The 18,021-nt window shown below is 40.1% G+C and overlaps 2 protein-coding genes across 4 annotated transcripts in view; one reads left to right on the forward strand and one right to left on the reverse strand.

Moving 5' to 3' along the window:
* The window catches only part of DNAJC12 (DnaJ heat shock protein family (Hsp40) member C12), a 33,807-nt gene extending 26,973 nt beyond the window's left edge, over positions 1-6,834 (reverse strand). Inside the window, exons 1-2 of one of the 2 annotated variants that reach the window (XM_065553481.1) lie at positions 6,689-6,834; positions 5,590-5,671 (exon numbers count right to left, since the gene is read on the reverse strand). In XM_065553481.1, the coding sequence (XP_065409553.1) occupies positions 5,590-5,671; positions 6,689-6,834 (228 nt within the window). Of the gene's footprint in view, positions 1-5,478; positions 5,672-6,688 lie in introns of both variants that reach the window. The other variant, XM_065553479.1, reaches the window with a different exon arrangement.
* Positions 6,835-7,022: 188 nt separating this feature from the next.
* The window catches only part of SIRT1 (sirtuin 1), a 28,954-nt gene continuing 17,955 nt past the window's right edge, over positions 7,023-18,021 (forward strand). The window contains exons 1-4 of one of the 2 annotated variants that reach the window (XM_005297285.5): positions 7,023-7,431; positions 10,371-10,487; positions 11,221-11,462; positions 12,931-13,083. In XM_005297285.5, the coding sequence (XP_005297342.2) occupies positions 7,023-7,431; positions 10,371-10,487; positions 11,221-11,462; positions 12,931-13,083 (921 nt within the window). The remainder of the gene's footprint in view (positions 7,432-10,370; positions 10,488-11,220; positions 11,463-12,930; positions 13,084-18,021) is intronic. The other variant, XM_065553468.1, reaches the window with a different exon arrangement.

Genomic DNA, 18,021 nt, shown 5'->3' on the forward strand with positions numbered 1-18,021 from the left:
ATATTTGCATTGCAGAAGAACATAGAGATTCCAGTAAGGGATCAGGTCTCGAGTATGCTAGGGTCTGTATGCACATCTTGAAAAAAAAAGGTCCTGGTCCAAAAAGCCTTCGAACTAAGGCTCTGATTCAGAGAAGTGTTTCTATTCAGGAAGGGCACTTAAGCACAGGTTTAACTTAAACACATGCTTAAAATCCCACTGTAGTGAAGCTAACCATAAGTGTAACCATAAGTGCTTTCCTGAATCAAAAGCACATGCTACAAGTGCTGTCCTGAATTGGTGCTAAGCAAGATGGAAAAATTATTTTGCTACTGACCATACAATAGTAGTTCACAACTTAGTACCAGGAGTGATCCTCCTATGTACAGCTATCAAAAAAAAAAAAAAAAGAAAAAAGACATCAGATCATAAAAACTCAAAACACCAGCTTCTATAACCAATGTAAGGTAGCAACCAAGTAGTTCACGTATTTTTCCATAATGGCAGGAACCAGGGTAAAGTGGCACATATCATCAGAGCAAATCCCTACTCTTACAAAATAAATTATGAGCTCTTCAGTGCACGACGTCTCCATTGTTAAGTTCTGGTCTGAAAAATTCACAGAGAAAACTGCAGGGAACTCAGTTTATATATCTTATTGATGCAGGTCTGAGACATCAGATATTTGAAGATCTAATATTTTAGACCACTAAGCATCTCCTCACGCAGAAACAAAGATCCACTAATATTCTAAGTAACTTTTCTCTCATTTTCTTCTTATATCAGCTTCCCTCTCTCTCAATCAGAATATGTCAATTAGTAGTACCACCTCCAAGATTGGGCTGCATTATGCTAGGCACCATACCAACATAGTAATAAACAGTTCCTGCCCTGAGGAACTCAATCTAAATAGACAAGGCAGACAAAGGGTGGCCAGGGAGACGAACAGAGAGGTGAAATAGTTTGCCCAAGGTCACAGAGCAGGTTAGTGGCAAAGCTGGGAATAGAATCCAGGTATCTTGAACCCCAGTCCAGTGTCCTAGTTTCTGGCCTACAATTATTAGCATCAGAATCTTAATGAGACCCAACAGGTGGATAATGTAGTATGAACAACTTAGGATCATGAACATAGACATTCTGGTTGCTAACTTGTCCTTGTTAGAAAAAGTGGGCTTGTAAAACTAGTAAAAAGCAAACAAGAAGTAGATGTAAAAATGTCATTTCCCGTTGTTCCCCATAGATTGCTTTGAATTCAGATAGCAGTATTTTGCACAGAATCCAATAAGTACGATAAAGGAAGTGGGTTTAGTTAGGACAGTACAGCTATTTAATAACATTCATGTCCCTAGGTGATATGGGAGTAAAATTGAAGTAAATCTGTTGTCTATGTTGCTGTCAGCATTTATTATTTGTATTATCACAGCGTCTAGGACCCCTAGTCAAGGATCAAGTCCCCACTGTGTTAGGCATTGTACAAACTGCCCCTGGGGGAATTCTGCATCAAAATATTTAAAATTCTGTATACAATATTTTAAAATTCTGCATATTTTGTCAACATAAGACAATATAATCAACCAGTTTAAATTATTTTGATCATTTATTTCAAAATACCTGTTAGCAAGTATGTCTGTAACAATACAGACAACAAAAAAGATTCAGAAAATGTTTTTTGACAAACAATAATTATATTAATACAGAACTCTGAGTAATAATTCATTTAAACTACAATACAGAACCATATTTCCTGCACCCTCCAAAACCAGTGCAAAGGCTGGGGGGAGGTCAGGAGTAACGGAGCAGCTGAGGGAGAGGGAAATAATTGCTGGGAAGGAGCCTGGGTGTGAACTTGGAGGGTTGTTGGGTATGGGGGGGAAGTGTGGAACAGGTTTTGAGTGGGGGCGGAGAGGGATTGTTAGGGAGCTTCCCCCAGGCAGACCCTGGCTGATCCCTAGCCTCTCCCATTCAGTCAGGCACATGTGTCTCTCCACCTCCACTCAGACACCCACTCCAGCCATACTCATGTGGCCCTGCACCCCTCCTCTTATGTGTCTCTATACCCCCACTCAGCCACCCCCTGTCCCTATGTGGCCCTGCACCTCCCTTCCCACTGTGGCCTTACACCTCCAGTCCCACTCAGCCCCTGCCCCAGTCTGTCCTCCCCCACTAGCCCTTATGAGCCCCTGTCTGACACCCCCCCCCCCCGCAGCCCCATAACCCCTGTCTCCTGACCTGGCCCAACAGGCACTGTGAAGAAGGCAGGCTCTTTCTCTTCCCTAGCTGGCTGAGAGCAGCTGCTGTGTTCTATCACCACAGTGCTCTCTGGCGGGCAAAAGGTGGAACTGCAGAAGGTATTTTCTGCTGGGAGGTGCTGCTGTGTTCTAACACCATAGTGCCCTCTGGTGGGCAAAAGGCGGAACTGAATAACTTTTCAGCAGCAGCTTTTTTCTGCACAAAAATTAAAAATGTGCAGCTCATTAATTATGTCACATGCAGAATTCCCCCAGGAGTAACAAACACGGAACAAAAGTACTGTTCCTCCCCCAAAGACCATGTAATCTACGTATAGAACAAGAGACAGATATAGAAAGACCACCGGGGGACATAAGAAAATTTAAATCAGCATGACAGGCGGTGGTCTCCAGATGTGACACTACACACTCAGTTCAAGGTGTGTATTTAGGACCCTTTATACAGAGAAGGGCATAAAATCTAAACTACTAAAAGGATTATATTAGGCACTAGGCTTGATCCTAATCACACTTGAGTTAGTGGAAAAACTCCCATTGACTTCAATGGGCTTTGGATGAGGCACTAACTGGCCTATTTTATGGGAGAAGTTATAAATATATCAAACACTAAACACGAAGCTTAGGTTCGTATGCTAAAAGTAGATACTGAAAGAAATCGGAAACATTTGTCCAAGTTCATTAGCAAACTCTATCGAACCCTTATTAAAATAATTGAATGTACGTCTCCACAAACATTGGTAAGTGTCAGGAAATATTTCCCCATTGCAGTGGACGATTCTACACTACACATAGGACAAAGAACCAAGGTGTTCTACAAAAGCTTTTTTTTTTAAATCCACACAATTGCAGTGTAGAATCTAGTATGCAGGCCCAATTGAGACACACTCCTTTCTAAAGTAAAATGGCCTCATTATCTGATATATTGGACAAACTGACTAAACCGAAATAAAATTAGTTTATATGAACTATGAAAACATAGCACACAATACGTGCATATAAAAAAATTCATAAAACTTTAAGATAGTATAAAACCAGAAAAGCAAATAGCTGACACACTAAGAAAGAATGCAGTCTCTGTTTCTTCAACCTCAAATAACATCCTCCTATCAGTGAACAAACAAACTCTTCAGCAAATAGACAAGGAATAGAATAGATTAGGCTAGTTATCATTTATTGGCTACATCTAGAATTATATATAGTGAAGGGGAAAGAGGCATTTGGTAACATCATATAAGGTCACTAGATATGTTTGTGAATGAGTATCAGAAAAGAAAAGTTAAAGGGAAAAGCATGAAGACTAAAGCCATGTCTACACTTAAAATTAAATGGACCTACGTATGGTGCTCACACCCCATAGCACATTAGTAAAGCTGACCTAACCCCCGTGGTGGTGGTATGACCAACAGAAGAATTATTCTATCAACCTAGCTATTGCTGCTCGGAAAGGTGGATTACCTACATCAATGGAAAACCTCTTTCCATCGACATAGGAAGTGTCTACATTATGGGCATTACAGCTAAGCTCTGTCACGTAATGTAGACATGCCCAAAGTAGACTAATAGCAATGTTTGTTACTATTTGGATATGGCCATTCCAATGCCTTATGAGCAGTGTAACATTTAATAGTGTTGCCAGCTCATGATTTGATAACAAGTCTCATAATACTTGGTCATCTCCTGCAGGTATATTGTGAGAATCTTAGCTTTCATATAAAAAAATATGTAAGTGAATTTCTACCCCTAAAGAACAAGGAGTCCAGTGGCACCTTAAAGACTAACAGATTTATTTGGGCATAAGCTTTCGTGGGTAAAAAACCTCACTTCTTCAGATGCAGAGAAAAGCTTAAGAACATAAGAATGGCTGAACTGGGTCAGACCAAAGGTCCATCCAGCCCAGTATCCTGTCTACTGACAGTGGCCAATGCCAGGTGGCCCAGAGGGAGTGAACCTAACAGGTAATGATCAAGTGATCTCTCTCCTGCCATCCATCTCTACCCTCTGACAAACAGAGTCTAGGGACACCATTCCTTACCCATCCTGGCTAATAGCCACTAATGGACTTAACCTCCATGAATTTATCTCGTTCTCTTTTAAACCCTGTTATATCTTAACCTTCACAACCTCCTCAGGCAAAGAGTTCCACAAGTTGACTGTGCGCTGTGTGAAGAAGAACTTCCTTTTATTTGTTTTAAACCTGCTGCCCATTAATTTCATTTGGCCCCTAGTTCTTCCATTATGGGAACAAGTAAATAACTTTCTTATTCACTTTCTCCACATCACTCATGATTTTATATACATTTATTATATCCCCCCTTAGTCTCCTCTTTTCCAAGATGAAAAGTCCTAGCCTCTTTAATCTCTCCTCATATGGGACTTCTCTGAACCTTTTCTAGTGCCAGTATATCTTTTTTGAGATGAGGAGACCACATCTGTACGCAGTATTCAAGATGTTGGCATACCATGGTTTTATATAAGGGCAATAAGATATTCTCTGTCTTATTCTCTATCCCCTTTTTAATGATTCCTAACATCCTGTTTGCTTTTTTGACTGCCGCTGCACACTGCATGGACGTCTTCAGAGAACTATCTACGATGACTCCAAGATCTTTTTCCCTGATAAGTTGTAGCTAAATTAGCCCCCATCATATTGTATGTACTTTACATTTATCCACATTAAATTTCATTTGCCATTTTGTTGTCCAATCACTTAGTTTTGAGAGATCTTTTTGAAGTTCTTCACAGTCTGCTTTGGTCTTAATTATCTTGAGCAGTTCAGTATTGTCTGCAAACTTTGCCACCTCACCTTTTAGCCCCTTTCTCCAGATCATTTATGATTAAGTTGAATAGGATTGGTCCTAGGACTGACCCTTTGGAGACACCACTTGTTACCCCTCGCCATTCTGATAATTTACCATTTATTCCTACCCTTTGTTCCCTCTCTTTTAACCAGTTCTCAATCCATGAAAGGATCTTCCCTCTTATCCCATGACAACTTAATTTATGTAAGAGCCTTGTGAGGGACCTTGTCAAAGGCTTTCTGGAAATCTAAGTACACTATGTCCACTGGATCCCCCTTGTCCACATGTTTGTTGACCCCTTCAAAGAACTCTAATAGATTAATAAGACACTATTTCCATTTACAGAAACCATGTTGACTTTTGCCCAACAATTTATGTTCTTCTATGTGTCGGACAATTTTATTCTTTACGATTGTTTCAACTAATTTGCTGGGTACTGACGTTAGACTTACCGGTCTGTAATTGCCGGGGTCACCTCTAGAGCCCCTTTTAAATATTGGCGTTACATTAACTATCTTCCAGTCATTGGGTACAGAAGACGATTTAAAGGACAGGTTACAAACCATAGTTAGTAGTTCCGCAATTTCACATTTGAGTTCTTTCAGAATTCTTGGGTGAATGCCATCTGGTCCCGGTGACTTGTTACTGTTAAGTTTATCAATTAATTCCAAAACCTCCTCTTGTGACACTTCAGTCTATGACAATTCCTCAGATTTGTCACCTACAAAAGCCGGCTCAGGTTTGGGAATCTCCCTAACATCCTAAGCCGTGAAGACTGAAGCAAAGAATTCATTTAGTTTCTCTGCAATGACTTTATTGTCTTTAAGTGCTCCTTTTGTATCTCGATCGTCCAGGGGCCCCACCGGTTGTTTAGCAGGCTTCCTGCTTCTGATGTATTTAAAAATCATTTTAAAAAGCTTGAAAACATGAGGCTCAAAAGCCACAAGGCAAATTAAAAATGAATACATTTGGGCTTTTTTAAAGTCTCATTTTTAAGCCACTAAGGATTTTTGAATACTTGTGGTTAGCAATAACGTTTAATATCTCCACTTCTCTCTTCCCATCTCCAACCTGGCTGCTCAGACATGAGTGATTTCCTTTTCCTCCTACTTTGATGAGATAAAAAAAACAGGAAACCCAGTGATTTTAGGCTTGTCTACACAAACTGGTACCGGTTTAATTAAAGGTGTGCTTTTAAACTGATTTAGTTAAACCTGTGCAAGTTTGCACATACATACATACTACTTTCTATTTAATAGTAGCTTATTTGGGGTTTAGTTTAAATCCTCCAAAACACAGAATAAGTTAAACAAAAATACTCAGTTGAACTAAGCATCTAAAATATAAACTTCCATTGATTTAACTAAATTAGTTTTAACACGCACCATTAGTTAAACTGGTACAGCCCTCACCTGAGCTGAGCTCTTTGGATTGCTCCTTGTCCTTCCAAGTCACACAACCCAGCCCCTCTTACCTACCATATGTGTGACCCTTTCCTCTTTCCATGTAACTTCCACCCATACATCCAGCTATTGCCCCATCCATGCCCTTACTGCACTCCCTCCTTCCCCAAGCCCCGCAGCCTTCACGAAACCACAACGCCTCAGCGGCTCACCCCTCCAATAACCCCACCTCACCCCCCCCTGTGTGCGCTCCCCTTACATAACACCTTGCACGGGCAACGGGCGAAGCGTGTGGCTGGCTGGGAGATAGGTCACGTGAAGGGGAGAACCTGGGAGGACAGCGACTAGGTGCGCTAGGCCCGAGTACAGGGTCACGTGACGACGGCATTTCCCCCCCTCCCGCATCCCTTCCCCTCACGTGACCCGGTTTGTTGTTGCTGCGGCCTCCGCGGGGAGGGTGTCCGCGTGGGCGGTGGCGAGGTCACGTGCAGGGTTTAAATCTCTCCCTGGAGGGAGGGGGGGTCGGGAAAAGGGGCTGTGTAACCGAGGCGCTGTTGCGCCGTACTGGGGGAGGCGGCGGTTGCTGCTCCAAGATGGCGGACGAGACGACTCTGCTCCTCCAACCGCGTAGCGGCCGCTGCGCTGCGGCCGAGGGTGCCGAGCCCCTTCCTAAGCGCCAGCGCCTGGACTCGGAAGACGGCGGCGGGCGGGGCTCGGGGAAGGGCCTAGGCCCAGAACGAGGGGTTGGGACGGCGCCCACCACGGGCTCCGCGACTAGGGCGGCGGCGGTGAGGCTGCAGGGGGAGGTAGCGGCGGGCTGGAACGACGGGGAGGACGGGGCCGGGCTGCGGGGCCTGCCCCGCGAGGAGCCGCCTCCGCAGCAGCAGCAACAGGGGGAGGGGGCGGAGACGGCGCCCAGTGGAGACGCGGTGGAGACGGCCATTGGCTACAGACGGTCGCAGTGTTCACACGGGTCGGCCGAGGCGGCTGCCCCGCATCCTGGTGAGGATCGGCCCCTTTCTGGCCCCCTTCCGCCGCCTGGGGCAGTGATACCCCCGGCCCCAAGCGCTGCGCACGGCCGGAGGCCGATCGCAGCACAGGGAGGCCTATCCCAGAACTGACAGCTCGGGGGGTGGCAATGCTAGGATCCTCTCCCTCTTGTGTGACACTAGTCACCGATAGCCACCCCACCCCCCCCCCCGAACACACACCTGGGGGGACGAGCAGCCTGCCAGACCCACCTGCCACGCCCACTCCGGACTGCGGAGCACAATTCGCTCTCTTCTCCGGCCTGGAGAGGCGCAATTAATCTCCATCCTCTCCTAGCCTCCAAGTGTAACACAGTCTGGGCTTGGTGAGAAGCAAATGAATTCCCCAATCAGCCACTGAATCACCTGCTACACACAGGTGTTGGGTGGCGGAAAGCTGAAGTGTCATGCACTCGCTCCGTGTTTGGAGGTACAGAGAGGAACCAGCCGCGCTTAGCATCCTATCCTCTTGTATCGCTTATTCAGTTGTGTAATTGCTACCAAACAGCGGTACCTTATTAAGGACGGTGATGCTAAGCTCTTGTTGACTAACCGTTCTACATCTTTTTGCAATCATGCTCAATGGGCTCTTGCCCAGTTTCACCTCTTTGCACATATCTGCTTGCCAAATGCCCTTTGAGTGTGCTCATTGTTACACACTGATCCCCAGATGCTGCTGCTCTTGTACTTGCATGGACATTTTGCACATGCTTTTTATATGATTAAGTGTGTGCTGAGCATGTGTATTATTACACAAACGTTTTCTGCTCCATCCTTGCTCTTAGGCTTGCAGGTGTAGAAAAGTGGTGTATTTGGCCTCTGGTTTGTGCTCCTGTGTGAAAGGGACACTTACCATGTGTGGGGATTGTGAAAGTATCTTTTTTCAACTTCTATAATTTTTATGTTCTGTACAATAAACAAAGCTCAATAGACATACAAATTACTACATTGCTTGTGGACCTGTTAAATGATATATATCAAATTTACTAGTAATTCTCTACATTGCTACAGTAATGCTATATTAATTTCTATGATACTTATTGCTAGACAATTTTGCATGTATTGTGTATAGTATGCATCCATTATTCCCAATTTACCAATTTCAGTTTACCCTCTTAATTTCACATCATAATTTCATCAGTTTTATTTCCTGAACTTCTAAAAGGAGATTGATTCAAGTCTTGTTGTAAACAAATTTCTTAGTAACACCATCTTTAGTTATTAAAAGTGAAAGTTTTAAAAATTCAGTTTTCTTGTCACTTTTTATTTTCTTTCCTTTTTGTATTTGGTTTACTTTCAATAACTCTTGTTTCTTGAAAATAAATTTCATAGGAGATATTCTTCATTAAGCATGTGTCATGCCAGCTCCTTCTGTAATTAGCCCCAGTGCTGAGAACTATGGATGAGAATCCATGATTCAATAGGCATACTTACCTTTCTGGAAACTGCACTGCTTGAGTAATCCCCTGACTATGCAAGGGGTGGCATAGCTAAACAGTTGTTTAAACTGCCTATGAGGCGAAGTATTGTTGAGGATCTTCAGAGGGTCCAAACAGTTAACAATGTAGACCCTGATCCTTCAAACACTTCCTTAACTTTATTCATGTAAAACATCTTATTGAAATTAATCAGCCCCTTGGTGGACATTAAGGAGCATGTACCAAATCCTACATCTTGTGTACGCTAATGTATACCAACTATCAATTCTTCTGTTTCTTTATGGGATTTGTACTCTGATTTATGCATAAAGATTTGAGGTGAGAGTGAAAACTGTCCGAACACATAAGAAAAGACATTGTGAGTGGAGAGATTACCAAAATAGCACTCATACTTTTTAAAACTTTTACACGTTAAAATTTGAAATTTTGTCTCTTCTCCCACTCCTTGTTCTTAGCTCACAATAGAGCTTTAAATATCTGCAAAGGGGACCGGGGTTAGGGTTTTTACTACTTTTTTTCTGTATAAAGGGTACCTGCTGTGTTTTCTGCTTCATTTTTTTTTTTTTTTACATAAGAAAATGAGGATTTACCTAGCTTGGAAGAATATGGCCTTATCCAGAATAGGATAAAGAAACTGAAAAGTTTTGGGTTTTCCTTTTTTTAAGGAGTGAGGAGTGAATTCCACTTATCTTCCCTTGTTCTTCAACTTAATAATCAGACATGTTAAATGTGGTCTCCCCTTGTTTTGTTGGAGATCTGAGGTTCTAACGTATTTGGAAAGCCTAGTCACCCCCTTAGGTTTTAACTCAACCCAGTTAGCACTATTAAAGTCAGCATGCCTTGTCTTCCCTGAACTGTTCTTACATGTTTGCTAAAGCATTCTGACATACTCTTAAATCCTAGTCAAGATGAGGAACTAATGGTGAGCTAATGCAATGTTGACCTCTTCGGATTCAAGAAAACAAAAGTTGAGCAGTTGAAATGGGAGTTGAAAGAGGAAGGGATTTTTAGTCTGAATGTTCTAAAACTCCACATCTTTGTTTTTTGGTGTGTGGTGGGTTGTTTTGTTTTGTTTTTGAGGGTTGAGAATTAACACCAATTAACCAGTGATTAACATTTTATAAAAAGGAAACTGCATTAGATTCGCCACCCATCACCACCCCATGGAGAGCTGAAATTTAACAAAATAAATCCTCTGAAATATCCAGTAAAACTAGGGAAGACCAAACTTGATATTTCAAAGCTTTTAAAAAAAAGGCAAGTGGGAACTTAGCCCCTGCACCTTCTTCTCCCCCCTCCCCCCCCCCACTAGCAAAACCTTTCTCAACTTCTCTGTAAAAGGCTGGATTAAAAAAAACAAAATCCTTTTGCAGGTCATTGCTAAAGCTATAGTAACATTTTAACCTTTTATAATGATGTTTAAAATGGAGTTTGTGACTTAAGAATAATATGTTGTTGCTGTACTATCTTGCAGATGACATCCTTTTTAGTGATGAAATCATAGCCAATGGTTTCCATTCCTGTGATAGTGATGAAGATGACAGAGCCTCACGTGCAAGCTCTAGTGACTGGACTCCAAGACCACGTATAGGTAGAAGTTTATATAATGTATCATTTCCAAGATTCTTTACTTTTAACTGTTTTTTAATGCCTGACCTTTAATATTGATTATCCTTTTCCTGTTGCAAAAGTCCACTAGGCTATTTTGACACTACTGTATTGTACTTTTCTGGAGGTTGCAGTTGTGGGCAGTATATTGTATCAAGTCTGGATGGTTAAAGGTGAACAGAAGAAATTCCTTAGCCTTCTTACTATAAAGCAGCTAAAATATATTATATGGCATCTTTCAAACATCTCACCACTATGTAAAAATATGCACTTCACCAAATTTAGATTTATTGCCAAATACTCTCTACCAGCACTTCCAAATCAAGATTTTAGTACATCTTTCCTGAAAAAATGTTGTAAGCTTACACAGAATGAGAGTTCTTAAATACTTTGGGAATTAGGGTTCTACTATGTGATTTTTGTACAGTCTTCAAGCATAATGGGATCTTATGTCAACAGAAACCCTGCCCTGGCAAATCTGTCTGGTAGGATTTTCTAGATAACTCACTAAACATTTCACTATCTTTAGTGAACAAACAGCACCACTACATCTGAGTCTAATAGTTTGTTTTATATAGATAAGGACTGTTGATGAAAAGGCTCTTAATTGGGTTAGTAAGATAGAGAAGTAGTAACAGTCAGCTAAAATGTCTAAAGAATTTTCCTTGATTCAGAATGTTATGTCATATTTTATATACTTTATTTTTCTATAATAGGTCCCTACACTTTTGTTCAACAACATCTAATGATAGGCACAGACCCACGGACAATTCTGAAGGATTTGCTACCAGAAACGATCCCTCCTCCTGAACTGGATGATATGACTCTGTGGCAGATTGTTATAAACATTCTTTCAGAACCACCAAAAAGGAAAAAACGAAAAGATATTAATACTATTGAGGATGCTGTGAAACTTTTACAAGAGTGCAAAAAAATAATTGTCTTGACTGGGGCTGGGGTATGTATGTCTAAAATACGTTAGTGTGAAAATAAATGGATAACTACTTAGGTTCCGATCCAACAATTTACTGCAGGCTGCATTCATATAGAGCCACACTGAAGTCAGTGGTGCTCTGAATGGGTGCAGCAGTCCACCTGGACACTAAATCACAGGATCAGGGCCTAAACTTAGAATTGATCAGCTAAATTTAATTTTACAGATCTTGTATACGAGAGAAATAAAATTTGCTTGATATTGTTATGCCTTAGCTTAGACAACTTTATCTTTTTTTTCTAACTTGTCTAGCATCTAAAGGCAACAGATGTAATTTTTTTTTATCCCTAGTTACCTGTTCCACAATACTAATTTTCTATCCCCCATCTTTGTGTTGCTGAAACAGATACTGAGATTTTTCTATTGCATTACTTTGGGCCTGCTATAACTTCCATTGGATGAAAAACTACTGTTAACTTAGATGGGAGTTGGATTGAGTTTTCTTTGAGAGAACATTGTATCTGGTCATTTGGTTGCACTTTAAGAAGTAATCAAACACAGTTCATATTGCTACAGTCAAAAGTTCTTACGTTTGTGTCTTTCTGCATACCAACCATGTCATGGCGCAGAAGTCAAGGAATATTGCTTGCTTTGTTTTGTAACATGACTGGCTCGAGAGAACAGATGTGATTGTTACCTCTTCACCCCTAAAATGGAGTGCGATAAGAAGTAGAGATGAGCAATTTGAGACAAACCAGTGTGCCCATAAGAGAAGGAAGCAGCCCTGGTACTGCCTTGTTTCATTCAGACTGTAATTGCTATTAAGCCCTCAAATTGAAAATTTTTGGCTAGAGAAATCATGATTATACTTATTAAAGTAATAGCATACATAATATCTTAATTTGGTGCTCAATTTTAAAAAAAAACCCTAACATTTATTTGCCTAATGTAAATAAAGTAATGTTAATAAGCTGATCTGCTACTATAGTAATACATTTAAAAAGGATGAATCTTCTTGTTTACAACTAGTATGGAAAATCAATGAATTTCATTTTAGGAAACCAAATTCAGTGTTCTTGTTTTAGGTCTCCGGGTACTCCGTATTTACAAAAGTTTTAATGCAGTGTGTGTGTGTGTGTGTGTGTGTGTGTGTGTGTACGTATGTACACACACACACTCACTCACACTCTCTCTCTATTAAACTGCTGGTCCCTGACATGTAGATTGCTGTACAGCTTTTTGTGACCTCAAAGCTAAATTAATGTTCCCCCTCCCTTTTCCTGCACATTCATGGGGAAACTTTACATTGCTCTGTCGAAAAGGAGTCTATAAAGTAGACATGGGTTATTCAAATTGCCTTTGTTCTCATTCTTTGATATTAAAAGTTGGTAGCACACACAAGTTTAGTTCTCAAATATAGCATATGCTAGCAAGCCATCATATCCAAATATACAGTTGATTTCAGGCTACAAATTGTAAACCTGTATTTCAGGTGTCTGTTTCTTGTGGAATACCTGACTTTCGATCAAGAGATGGCATCTATGCACGCCTTGCAGTAGATTTTCCAGACCTTCCAGATCCTCAAGCGATGTTTGATATAGAATACTTCAGAAAGGATCCAAGACCATTTTTTAAATTTGCAAAGGTACCGTGTTCCAACTGCTTTTATTCTTTTGGACAGTAAAGATATGCCTCTGTCAGAGACACAAGATCATTCTGCCTTTGCTTTTTCTTCATGAACGAGGACAAATCCTAAAGCTACTGAATTTATCTTAATGAGGAATGGCCTTAGTCACCAGTAATGAAGTGAAACTGAGTAAGGCCATCCCTCATTAAGATAAGTAAGAGGCCAGTATTACAGAGTTAACAAATTTCACTATTCTCAGTATTATGTATCTCATCCTAGGTAAAGCCATATCTTGGCTTCAATAGGAATATTTATAATTTAAAAAATAAGGTAAAATGTTGCTAATTTTATAATACTTGTTTTTGTAATAGGGATGCTAGCCCAGCCTTTCTAATTTGGGCTCTTATTTCAGGGAAGGTATTGGAAAATATGTTTGCCAAGAATGTGATTATCTAGGTGGCATGGTGTTGCATTATCAAGTAATGGCACAAAAACTCTTAGTAGGTGTTATCCTCTGAAGAGAAACGAGGAACATGAGGGACTCTTGGCAGCACATGAGTGTAATTAACATGTATTCAGAGACCTATTTGACATGCTTATTACACCTGGCAACTTAACAAGTTCATAGCATACATTCAGACTTAACCAGGGGACATAAAATCCAGTAGGGGAGGAAGTCTTCATATACTGACAGACTTGTTAGTTTGGGTTTATGTAACTACTTCTGCAAGCATAAAGATGTCTTAAAGAATTAAACAATACAAACTGTATATAGGGATCACTTCTGTCTCCCATTGGATGGGATGCAGTAGCTTTTTAGGACAATGCCAGTGAAGCTAAATGGTTTTAGAAAAGGGAGGATATCTAATTGAGATCATATGAAAAGTCAGATGCAGAAGCAAAATGCAATTATATGCAGTTTGGAATTTCTTCAGAACATTAACTACTCCATCAAAAACAAAATGAAATACCCTGGGATCTCTAGGGGAGTGGTAAGGACCTTTGAAACCTAGCACCAGCATTAACATGGTGCATCCCACTCATTAAAGCACTGTTTAGTACTAACTCAGAGGTTTGAGAAAAAACATCACATCCTGCAGCATCTTGGTTTTCCTGGAAGTCTCCCATACAAATACTAATCCAATCATGTCCTTTAGATACCCAGGAGCTTACTGATTCCTTCAGTATCTACAAAACTCACCCATGCCCCACTGCTAAAACCCTTGTCTGTGCATCTCTCAGAACAATTATTGTAATTTTTTCCCTTTTTTCTTCATTGCCTCTTTACCTCGTCAGCTCAATACTTTGCTACCCAAAATAATCACTCCTTACTTCTGCCACACTGTTGCCTGTGTCACCCTCCCCCCCTCTATCCATGGGCTTTCTATATTGTATCAAATTCTTTATTCCTATCATTAGGGCCTTGTATAGTCTTGCACCAACCTACATTTCTGGTCTTACTGTGCTCTTCTCACCCTACTTTTTCCTATATTCATTCTAATACATCACCCCTAGTTTTCTTCCTTTTCTACTTTATCTGCCTTCTGCCTATTGGCTTTGTGCCTTTATATACCATGCTGCTTCTGTTTCTCTCTCTTATACTGCTCCTTTAAAATCATTTCAAACATTTATTCCTCTTTTTTCTTCTCAATAATCTCAACATGCTCTTTTCCCCTAAACTGTTTCTGTATCTTATTTTATTTGGATTATAAATATTTGGGGGCAGGGGATAGATCTAATCTAAGCTTGTAAAGAGCAATGTAAATTAACTGCACTAGATAAATGTTTAATAGTAGCTATCATAGCCTGATTGTAATCTGTGATGTAATTTAAGGTCATCAGTGCCCATTGCTGCAATTTAGATACGGATGTCCTTTCTGATGGTATCAACTTTATGAATCACTTTCCCTGCTTACTAATTTGCCTCTGGTGGTATGGAAGGTTATACAGCAGTCAAAAGTAGAACTGGCACAAGGAGAAGTTAAACGAACAGTTTACTGATGTGTATGTACAGAACTTGAGGTTTTCTGTTTAAACTAATTTTTTAGTAAAAATCTGAAATTATGGTCTGTGTTTACCATTAAACATATCTTCCCTGTTTTTTGAGGGAAAAGACTACCTTTTCTCTTAAGTGTATATGGGGATGTTCCAGTGGACATGGTTTGATTAAAGTAACTTTAAACATTTACATAGCTGTGTTACTAATAGCACTTTAGCCTATTAAAACTGGACACTTTAAAAATCTATTTAATTGGTGCTGCTGTTTTTATTCAGATTTCATTCAGCTTGGAGAATGAAAATAGACAAAGTTTAAATGTAGAATACAAACTACTTGGCAGGATCTGTTTAATTATTTTTCTTTGTCTTCTCAAACTTATGTAAGAAACAATTATTGTGACAATCAACTATCAGTGAAAACTGGGCATATTATATGTAGATCGCTTGTATAGTTTTCAGTACTACAGTACAAAATCATAGAATGAGCCTTTAGACACTAGGAATGGAAGAGAAATTCTAAAAAGCATAGAATCATAGGACTGGAAGGGACCTTGAGAAGTCTAGTTCAGTCCCCTGCTCTCATGGCAGGACTAAGTATTATCTAGACCATCCCTGGCAGGTGTTTGTCTAACCTGCTCTTAAAAATCTCCAGTGATGGAGATTCCACAACCCACCTAGGCAATTCATTCCAGTGCTTAATCACCCTGACAATTGAGAAGTTTTTCCTAATGTCCAACCTAAATCTCCCTTGCTGCAATTTAAGCCCATTTCTTCTTGTCCTATCCTCAGAGGTTAAGAAGAACAATTCTTCTCCTTCTTCCTTGTAACAACCTTTTATGTACTTAAACTGTTATGTCCCCTCTGTCTTCTCTTTCCCAGACTAAACAAACCCAACTTTTTTTCACTCTTCTCTTATAGATCATGTTTTCTAGACCTTGAATCATTTTTGTTGCTCTTCTCTGGACTCTCTCCAATTTGTTCACATCTTTCTGAAATGTGGCGCCCAGAACTGCACACAGTACTCCAATTGAGGCCTAATCAGCGCAGAATTACTTCTCATGTCTCGTATTAGCAGGAGGTGTTGTAACCATCTCAGAATTATGTGTGTGTGTGTGGTTTTTTGCAACAGTGTCACACTGTTGACTCATATTTAGCTTGTGGTCCACTGTGACCCCCAGATCCCTTTCCGCAGTACTTCTTCCTAGGCTGTAATTTCCCTTATTATATGTGTGCAACTGATTGTTCCTTCTTAAGTGGAATACTTTGCATTTGTCCTTATTGAATTTCATCCTATTTACTTCAGACCATTTATCTAGTTTGTCCAGGTAATTCTATCCTGCAAGGCACTTGCAATCCTTCCCAGCTTGGTATCATTCTCAAATTTTAAGTGTACTCTCTTTGCCATTATCTAAGTTGTTGGTAAAGATATTGAACAGAACCGGACCCAGAACTGATCCCTGCAGGACCCCACTTGTTATGCCCTTCCAGCATGACTGTGTGAACCACTGATAACTACTCTCTGGGAATGGTTTTCGAACCAGTTACACACCCATCTTATAGTAGCTCCATCTAGGTTGCATTTTCCTAGTTTATGAGAAGGTCATGCGAGACAGTATCAAAAACTTTACTACAGTCAAGAGCTACCGCTTCTCCCTATCCACGAGGCTTGTTACACTGCCAAAGAAAGCTATCAGGTTGGTTTGCCATGATTTGTTCTTGACAAATCCACACTGACTGTTACTTATTACCTTATTATTTTCTAGATGTTTGCAAAGATCTTTCATAGAATATGAACTAGAATATCAGGGTTGGAAGGGACCTCAGGAGGTCATCTAGTCGAACCCCCTACTCAAAGCAGGACCAATCCCCAGACACATTTTTGCCCCAAATGGCCCCCTCAAGAATTGAACTCCCAACCCTAGGTTTATCAGGTCAATGCTCAAACCACTGAGCTATGATCTATCCTGTCCTTCAAGATAAGAGATTTTAGGAGACAGAGCTTAACCCATCTTTCTTTAACAATATTCTAAGAGTCAAACTTTATAGTTACATGCATTATAAATAGCTATTTTCATAGGAATGATATAAATAGAAAATAGCTTTCTTGGTTTCTTCACCTGTAAATGCTTGGTCTTGAAGAATTTTACACTGTATTTACTATTTCAAGATTACAGCCTCCATTCCAATTCAGCAGTGATAGTGGTTGACTAGAATTTGAAGTAACTTAAATAGATTAAGCATTTTAAAGATCTTGAGAAGTTGTTGCAACTAAGGCAGCTTCCTGCTTTCTAGTGTTACAATGACTTAGCGGCATATGGCAAAACTAAAGAATGAATACAAGTTGAGAGCAGGATGCTGATATTCTGTATTTTTATACAAGGAGGCTCCACAAACCCACTCAATATCCAGCAGATAGCTGTTGCTTTCACTGATTTCTCATTCACATTACTGATGTGTCAGAACTACTGTTTGTCCCAAGCCTAAGATTCAACTCCAGTTTCCTTATCAAACTTTTGGTCAGAGTTCTGATCCTTAAACAATCTGATAACATTTACTACCACAAATGCTATCGTTAAAGTTATGTTACATTTCAAAAGCCATGTTTTCCCTTGTTCATAATTTTTCCAAAAAAAAAAAAAACCCAAAAAATCCACCCCCATCTCCTTTTGGTCTGTATCAGAAATAGTATTCCAGATTTTAGCAGAAACCTTGGAGTGGTGAACAATGGTCAAAATGCAGCAATTGAAATAAGGGTTGGATTTGAAAGAAATGGGATCATGGGAAGGGAATAATTACAATAACTGCTCAACTAACTGGCACTGATATTTTGCTCTCCAAATAAGAGGAATCTCTGTGCTTGAAATGGTTTATTGTATATCTTTCTATATGATGCTGGATCAGGAACTGAAAATGTTGCTCTAGCATTTATTTACTCATCCTAATGTAATTCTCAATTCT

Source organism: Chrysemys picta, chromosome 7 (genome assembly GCF_011386835.1).
Source record: "Chrysemys picta bellii isolate R12L10 chromosome 7, ASM1138683v2, whole genome shotgun sequence".
In the NCBI taxonomy this organism is placed as follows: Eukaryota; Metazoa; Chordata; order Testudines; family Emydidae; genus Chrysemys; species Chrysemys picta.